At 43.3% G+C, this 9,143-nt stretch overlaps 1 protein-coding gene across 1 annotated transcript; it reads left to right on the forward strand.

The window, feature by feature from the left end:
* The first annotated feature begins 201 nt into the window (after positions 1-201).
* HEXIM1 (HEXIM P-TEFb complex subunit 1) lies at positions 202-6,022 on the forward strand. Its single transcript, XM_001375542.5, has one exon. The coding sequence runs from the start codon at positions 4,557-4,559 to the stop codon at positions 5,616-5,618; it is 1,062 nt and encodes a 353-aa protein (XP_001375579.1). The 5' UTR covers positions 202-4,556; the 3' UTR covers positions 5,619-6,022.
* The last annotated feature ends 3,121 nt before the right edge of the window (positions 6,023-9,143 follow it).

A 9,143-nucleotide genomic window follows, 5' to 3' on the forward strand; every position in this document is an offset into this window, starting at 1 on the left:
TCAGCACCCTGACAGGGCAAGGATCTGGGCAGGAGCTTTGTCGGTGCAAAAGCCATTGAATATCCATAAGCATCTCTTCCTGTAAAATGGGAGTGACAATACCTGTAGAACCTACCTCAGAGTTATAATGAAGCTTCAATGAAATAACTCCCCACTAAGCATTTTAAGGGCTTAGTATATGCTGGGACTTGGCTATTTCTTTTTTTTTTATTAAATTTTTTTTCTATCAGCAAAAATTTGCCCTTTTTATTCCTCTTTAATGATAAAGAAAAGAAAATCCCTGTTACAAACACATATAGTCAAGCAAAACAAATTTCCACATTGGACATGACCAAAAAAAAATCTCAATTCTGCATTCTGAGCTCTTCATTTCTCCATCAGTACATGGGTGGCATGTTTCATTTTGTCTTATTCTTTTTTTTCCCCAGTTACATTTTGGAATCATTTTTGACAATTGTTCTCTGACATCTTAGATTCAGATTCTCTCCTCTCTCTCCCCTTCCCTGCCCTCCCTGAGATGGTACATAGTCTGGCAGAGGTTATACCACTACTTTCATGCATTACATATTTCCATATTGATCATGTCAGGATAGAAGACACATAACACACATAAATAAAAATCTCACAATAAAAAATAAGAATCTCATATAAGAATTTCACAAAGGAAACAAAGTGGAAGGTGGCATGCTTTGATCTGCACTCAGACTCCAACATGTGGGTGGCATGTTTCATCATTAGTCAGTGCTCTGAAAATCCTGGTTAGTCATTACCCTGATCAGAGTTCCCAAGTCTTTTAAAGTTAGGTGATTTTAACAATATCACTGTCTTTGGCTAAATGACTCTGTTCCCTTCCCTTTTCATCAGTTTATGCAAATCTCTCAGATTTTCCCTGAAACCATCATCCCCTTTATCATTCCTTATGGCACAAACATATTCCAATACTTGTTCGGCCATTCTCCAACTGACAGATCCCTTCATCCCTTCAGTTTCCATTTCTTTGTCACCATAAAAAAAAAAAAGAGCAGCTATAAATATTTTTCTGCATTTGGGCCCCTTTCCTCTTTCTTTGGGGCAGCTAGGTGGTGCAATGGATAGAGAGTACCAGGCCTGGAAGATCTGATTTCAAATACAACCTCAGACACTTACTAGCTGTGTGACCCTAGGCAAGTTACTTAACCCTGTTTGTCTCAGTTTCCACATCTGTCAAACGAGCCAGAGAAGGAAATGGCAAATTACTCCAGAATCTTTGCCAAGAAAACCTCAAATGGGATCACAAAGAGTGGGACATTTCTGAAATGACTGGATGACAAAACCTCTTTCTTAAGGCCTCCTATTAGTAGGTCAAAAAAGATTCTAGTCATAGGCTGGTAAGTTTTTTGAGCATAGTTCCAAATTGCTTTCCAGAATTCAGAGCTCTCATTTTACAAAGAATGAAACAGACTCAGAGAGGGGAAAGGCAATTAGTTGGCAGGTTCCATATTAGAAACTAGGCCTCTAGATTCATAGCCACAAGACCTTCAGGTATTTCCTCAGAGATGAGACATTTTGAAATCTATTAACCCCTCTTCAAGAACTGAGTCTAGTAATTCAGGGCTATATCCTTCCCTCATGGATGGTCTAAAGAAAGAATATGTTGATGTCTGGTGGTTTCCTTCAGGAAATGGAAGGATCTGGCCCTCAACCTGGACACAGGAAAATCTCCAGGGAATCAGCAAACATTTATCATTTACTTATTTGGTGTTAAGTGCATTGTTAATCAATAAAAGACAAGACTGAAACAATTCCTGCCCTCAAGAAGCGAACAGTGTAGGGTGCTGCGGTGGTAGTGGTATAACATATACACCACAGACATAACATAAATGAAAGGGCAGCTAGGAAGCAAAGTGATTAGAGTGCTGGGCCTAGAGTCAGGAAGACCTGAGTTCAAATGTGGCCCTGAACAAGTCACTTAACCCTACTTGCCTCATTTTCCTCATCTGTAACATGAGCTAGGGAAAGAAATGGCAAACCACTCCAATATTTTTGCCAAGAAAACCCAAAGAGGGGTCATTAAGAGTCAGACCCAACTGAGCCACAAGAAGATATAAAATAATGGAAGGTGGAGATAGGGAAGGCTCTTTAAATGTAGGGATCAGGAAGAACCTCATATAAGAGATGGCATACTTGAGCTTAGAAGGAAGCCAAGTCCTAGAAGAAGCACAAGTGGGTCAATCATCAACTAATATTTATTAAACTCCTATTATGTGCCCAGCATTGTGATCAGCACTACTGTGAATTTTACAGGCAATAGTAGGCCAGTGGAACAGCTGGACAGGAGGTGAATGTTTTGTAGAACAAACAGCATGGAGACCTTAAAAGGCACCCGAGGGTGTGATACAGAGGTATCAGTCCATCAATTGTATCAGATCTGCATTTATTAAGCACCTAATGCATGCCAGGTAAAGAATTAAATAATCTCTACTGGAAAATGGAACTGTATTTTAACGGATTTGATCCTAGAAGCACCATTTGGGAGCCACTGCAGCTTATGGGGAGGTGAGGTGGCACGATCAAATCTGTTTTAGGAACAGCCCGAGGGTAGTGGAGTGGAGCCTGATGGGTAAAGGAAACAAGGCCGATTAGGAGGATCTCAAAGCATATTAACTCTCAAAGCTTTTAGAGATGAATGGATTCTGGCCCAGAAGGGGTGGGGGAAAATGGAGCAGGAAAGGGGCTCAATCACCAATTGTAGATTCCCTCCCCCACCCCCAACTCCGATCGAAGGCTCCACCTCACCCCCCGGGGAGGAGCGAGGTGGTGCAGAAGAGGCTTCTGGAAGGCAGAGTGCCAGAGATGGCGCTAGAACCGGAAGCGAACTACAATTCCCCCTCCTTGGCCCGCAGGTCTCGAACCAAGGCCCTCGGCTTGGAAGCCAGCTCCCTTTCCCACTCTTCTAATGGCCTCCGGAAGAGTCAACGAAGACGTGGGACTCGAACCTGCGACCAAGAAATATCGTCTGCCAACCCAGTCTAGGCCGAGGCCGGGCTGCAACAGCCATACTGTGCCTTTAAGACGGCACTCGTTACTTCTTGATTTGTTTACGTCTCCTTTCGCCCTCTCTAGTTTCAAAAGGTGCGAGTTTTAGATATCCCTCCGCAAATGGCCTTTCTAGGCTCACTTTTTTGATAAAACCTAATATTGGCAGTCCTTCGGGATCCAACTCAGATTCACAGATGGATTAGGATTCCATCCTCAATCCTTCTGGGTTAATACCTTTGTGTATAGGGCTAAAAAACCGATTATAATCGGGGACTATTTTTTTGGAATGAACCATTTTACCTTTGGTACAAGAAACATTGACGAGCCTCGGATTTGTTTCACTGAGAAGAAGAACTTGAAAATATCCTTTAAAACATATCCTCCTTGAAAAATTACACCACCAGTTTCATCTGGGACTGGCGAGTCTTCTCTTATGCTTTAAACACTATGGTATCGTCCAGAACCCGCCCAAATCTCTCTGAGATTGGCTAGCCTCGCTCCGCTCATCTAGCTCACTGTGTCCAATGGTAGTGCACGTTTCGGTCGCACCGAAGTGGCGGCTGAGGAGGCGGGGTTGGGAGGCACCCCTCGCGTGCCTGACGATTGGCTGATCCGGCCAACGCATGGGGACGCTAGTCCCAAGAGACAGCGGACTACGAGTCCCAGCGTGCCGCGGGAGAGTCTACCGTGCGCTTGCGCGGGGGCGGGGCGGGCTAGCTCCTTTATATAAGGAAGCACAGAGAGCTGGGAGGCAGCAGTTGGAAGTTGGCAGGTGAAGGAGGCAGGTTGGGAGGGGGAAAAGTAAAGGAGGAGGCGGAAGCAGTGCTGTCGGAAGGGGGAGGGGGGAAGGAGGAGGAGGCGGAGGAGGAGGAGAGCTTAGAGCAGAGCGCGGAGCCTAGGGGGAGATGAGTTTGTCCGTCCTCGGCTGAGGCTCCGGCCGGGGCCAGGGAGCGGGGAAGCAGGGGCCGGAGCGACACCCGTGGAAGTGGGAGGAAGTGGTCGGAAGTGGTCCTGGGACTTTAACCCCTTGTGGGCTCTGCGGCAGGGGATTTAACCCTTTGCGGACCCAGGCCCTCGAAGGCGGCGTCATCTGGTGGCATTAACCCTTTCGGGGCTGGGTTCTTTAACCCTTTGGACTTTTTCACCGTGCTGCTTCTGCTCTCGCTGGCTTTGCCCCCAACTCTGTTGGGGGGAGGACTTGGGGGGGGGGCCTGAGGCGAGCCCTCCCCCAACATACCCGCATACCTACCGCTTCTGGTGCTGCAGAACTTGAGCCCTACCAGCTAGCCCGCCTGGCGACCTGGGGGGTGTTTAACCCTTTGCTGACCCCGAAGCTCCCCTACCAAGTTTGAGGTGGAGTTTGTAGGCGGAAGGCTTGACCATAGAAGACGTCCGTCCGTCCATCCGTATTACTGGCGTTCAGGAGAAGACCCGCGGGACATTTAAAAAGACTTTTTTCTTTTAAAAGAGAAAAGAAAGGACTTTGTGGCTATAAAAATATTACTTCCAACTCTACCAGAAGAAGACTCCGTCCAGTCATGGCCGAGTGTCAGCAGCAGCAACAGACTTCTCAAACTTCTTCCAACTGTACAGGTGCTATGGGTAGAGCCGAGCGTTATACCGAGCCCCCCGGGGAGGACTGTAGGTGGCAATCGAGAGCTTCCTCTGAACTTGATGAGATCCTTGGGAAAGAAGAGGGAGGGGGGAACCCAGCCCCAGCTCCCCCTCCCAGGCCGACTCTGGCGTGCCTAGACCCCGGCTGCCCAGAGGGGGGCGAGAAGGGCCAGAACCACGACAATCTGACAGCTGTCGGGACTGCTGCTGCTGCTGCTCAGCCTTTGGGTGAGGGGCATAGGCCCGGAACCCAGCCCCCGCAGTCGTGCCAAGGTTATGGGGGCGACAAGTTTGCAGTTCCTGTCGGGCAGGAGGAGGAGGCCTGGCGGCAGCAGCAACAGCAAAGACAACTGGGGAAGAAGAAGCACAGGAGACGGCCTTCCAAGAAGAAGCGGCACTGGAAGCCTTACTACAAGCTGACCTGGGAGGAGAAAAAGAAGTTCGACGAGAAGCAGAGCCAGAGGGCGTCCCGGGTTCGAGCCGAGATGTTCGCCAAAGGACAGCCGGTCGCCCCCTATAATACGACCCAGTTTCTAATGGATGACCACGACCAGGAGGAGCCAGACCTCAAAACCGGCCTCTACACCAAGCGGGCGGCGGCCAAGTCGGACGATACGAGTGATGAGGACTTCTTGGAGGAGGCCGGGGAGGAGGATGGGGGCAGTGATGGGATGGGGGGGGACGGAAGTGAGTTTCTCCAAAGGGACTTCTCCGAGACTTATGAACGGTACCATGCGGAGAGCCTCCAGAACATGAGCAAGCAGGAATTGATCAAAGAATATATGGAGCTGGAAAAGTGTCTCTCCAGGATGGAGGACGAGAACAACCGGCTGAGGTTGGAGAGCAAGAAGTTTGGGGAGGACTCCCGGGTAAGAGAACTAGAGTTGGAGCTGGACAGGCTAAAAGCCGAGAATCTCCAGTTGTTGAAAGAGAATGAACTGCACAGACAGCAGGAGAGAGCGCCTCTTTCCAAGTTTGGAGACTAGTCAAACTTTTTTGGGGAGGGGGAAAAAGGGACTTTTTACGGTGATGGAATGTAACATTATATACATGTGTATATGACAGTGAACCTTTTTATGACATAATCAAAAAAGAAAAACCCCATGGCTTTGTATTGTTTTAAAATTTTAGCTATAATGTAGTGGTTTTTTTTTCCTGTTCTTTAATTATGTGAATCTGAAGGGTTGCTTTTCTTGTTCTCCTTTTTAGAAGAGATGAATGTGTATTTTTTGGATGTAAGTAAATTTGACTCAGATTATAATGCATTTTTCTGTTTAACCAAAAAGAAAAAAGAAAAAACCCCTTAAAACAGGGAGTTGTAAGGTGGCCAAATCTGAAAACCATTAAATCCATTCTATAGTTACAATAAATTTAATATTTATAAATGTAACAGTTTCAGTGTGATTTCTAGATATCAAAATTATATTCTCCAGAAGTTTTTTTAATTTGTGTTAATCCTTGGGTGTTTAAAAAAGGCATATTGTCAGTAATGTAAAAAAAAAAACTATCATCCAGCCTTAATAGGAGTTTCTCCAACTTAAATATTTTTCCCTTTCTGGTAGATTGTAAATGTTCAACATATACACAGGTAAAACACCACACAATGTTAATTCTGTGCTTGCTTTCTAGTGCCTTGGTATTTTTTCTTCCTGTGCTGCTGGAAACTGCAAGGTGTTTGGGGCAGCAGGAGGTGGCAGAAAGGTTTTGCACCTTTATAATTCCAGAGCCCGAAACTTAACTCTTGTTTCCTAATAGCCATTCAAAAAACCTGCTGACAAACATGTAATCAAAATTTGGCAGTTAGCTGGAATGAACAATTGACAAGCCCCCAGTTTCATTTGTAAAAACTAGTTTTCAGCAATCTTACACCTTCTTGTGAGGCTGGATGGAGTTCCTGGAAGTGGCTGTTGGTAAACCATTTGTTTTTCTAAGTACTGGCTATGGTTAGATTAGATAAACTTGGGTTTGCTCCTCTTTTTGTTGAAGGAAAATTGCTTTTTAAAAGGGAAAGGCTATTTTGGGATTCCTAGTGCCTAATTGTTCAAAGGGGTAGCTACTTAACTGTGCAGAAACTACAGGTTTATGGATTACCTACCTTTTTCTCAGTGTCAGGAAAACCATTATTTTTTTACTCCATGTGAATCCAGAGTTAAAGGGTGCTTAGATTCTTAAGGCAGGCAGTGGGAAATCTTAAATGCTCACAGTGGAGGTATTATCCTGATTTCCAGAAGAGCTCTAGCAGTTGCCTTATAGATATTTCAACTGCCCTGCCCTTAATTCTCAGGATGATGATCAATGGCAAGGTAATTTCTGCCCCAAACTGACTCAAGGGAACATGAACATAAGTCTCCATACATGAGTGTTATCATCTCATTCTTATCTGGCTCGAAAAATCACAATCCTTAGAAACTGGTAGCCATTTTAAATGTTAGAATTTCTAACTTGTCTGTTAAATGGTTTCCAATTAACGTGTTCATATATACCAGAGGAACCTAAGAGAAAAAAATCTATCAACTCCTTCATAGGAGTTCCAATTAAGGAGATTGTGCAGGTTTACATTAGGGAGAAAGACCCTAAATTCTCTCCTGACTGGAATATATTTTATTATGTATATAAGGAGAAAATTTAGAGGGTGAAAATACAATACCAAAATGTATCTTTAGGCTAAAGGACAAATCCAGGGAAATTACAAATGGTCAGAGTAGGACAAGAGACTCTCAATACTGAGCCAGCCTCATTCTGACGTATGTTCCACTGGAAATATGTATTATCCTTTGGACTAAATGACATTAAAGGTTTATTTTGGTAAATAGTTTTTGCGTTTTAATTCTCCTTCAAATATGACATCATACAGCAGCACCAGCAAACTGTTCTATGATGGCAGAATGACAACACTGCCCTCTGGCTTTGCATACAAAATAGTATTTGTTTTTAAGTTTTGAGTTTAACAGCTAACCTTTGGTCATAGGGCTTATACATAAGAAGATAGGTTATTTAGATCATGTTTTGTGAGCATTAGAAAAATGAAATCTTAAGGAATCTTGGAAAAAACTTATGCATTATGTATTACTCATCACAAAGAAATCTATGGTTAATTTTTGGTAGAAAGGGATCACAAATTTAGCCATTATTTTTTTATAACAGGTTTATCTATCACTCCAAATAACTTGGTGAATAACTGACCACCCCCCCACCCCCCATCATGCAATCTGTCCTTTGAATTTTTCTCTAGGAATGCCCTGACTTCACATAGGAAATTCTACCTTGAAATTGTTTTGTATTGTAATTTTTCATCTCTCTATCCAAGATACAAGTACCTTAACAAACTTTCTACAAGAAGGGTAGGGGCTATATAAAACATTTAACGGGTAATAGCATTCCTGGTAGGGAGATAATGAACCAGCTTAATTATCTGTTCTAACAGGAGACTGTACTGATAAATATACAAATGATCCTCAAATCCATTCTAATTTGTGATAATAGCAACCCTTACCATTTTTTTCCTTTGTGTAGAACTGATTAACATGTTTACATGTTAGAAATGCCAGATTCTCTCCCTTCCCTTAGAACAGATCACAAAAGTATGGTCTGAGAACCCTAGGGGATCCCTGAAATTCTTTCAGAAGAGTGGTCAAAACTTTTCATATTATTTACCTATTAAAATACTCCCTTTCCTACCTATCAGTATAAAGTGAAATTTTCTTCATATACTTCAACCAAACCAATATGTTTATAAGACTGGAGAAACAGAAAAGGGAATCTGGCTTCCATTAAACCAGGCATCAAGAATAACATTTTCTAGTTTTTGTGGGTTATTTTTCATTTTATTCCTTATTATGCAATGGGCTATTTTTAATATTTTAAACTTTTGTTTTAATTTCTAATAACTATCAATAGATATAACCTACACAAAAGCTCTTTGGCATCCTCAACAATTTTTAAGAGTGTAAAGGGATCCTAAAACCCAAAAGCCTGAGAACTGCTGCATATTAGAAATTGACCATTTAACTTTTTGGTGACTACTAAGCAAAGTAGGGAATATCAAAGTTTGCCTAAGGTGTACTCAGCAGGATTAAACCATTGTCACTCCTTGGTTTATTTTATTTTGTTGTTTCTTAGAACCCTTACCTTCTGTCATAGAATCTTAGATACTTAGAAAGTAACAGTTCCAAGGTAGAAAAGCAAAAAGGCCTAGGCATTTGGAGTTAAGGGCCCTTGCCCCAGGGTCACACTGCCTAGAAGTGTCTGAGGTCAAATTTGAACTCAGGTCTTCCTGTCTCCAGGCCCAATTATATCCACTGAGTCACCTAATTTCTCTCCCTTTCCCTTGGTTTAATTTTAAGCTCTACTGGAGCCAGGCCCCCATAGTTTTGGGCTGAGATGTAATTCGAGGAGATTCCCCAGTGACTAGCTTGCATCTTGCCTATTTTATCAATTCTTTGAGTCCTAGTTTCATTTAGTTATGGTGATACATGTTGGTTGGCCTTAAAAAGTGCTATTCCCAAAATATA

This window comes from Monodelphis domestica, chromosome 2, assembly GCF_027887165.1.
Source record: "Monodelphis domestica isolate mMonDom1 chromosome 2, mMonDom1.pri, whole genome shotgun sequence".
NCBI classification, from domain to species: domain Eukaryota; kingdom Metazoa; phylum Chordata; class Mammalia; order Didelphimorphia; family Didelphidae; genus Monodelphis; species Monodelphis domestica.

Bases quoted from the DNA above. Each gene is read 5' to 3' on its own strand.
- HEXIM1 (XM_001375542.5), top strand. From the start codon at position 4,557: ATGGCCGAGTGTCAGCAGCAGCAACAGACTTCTCAAACTTCTTCCAAC.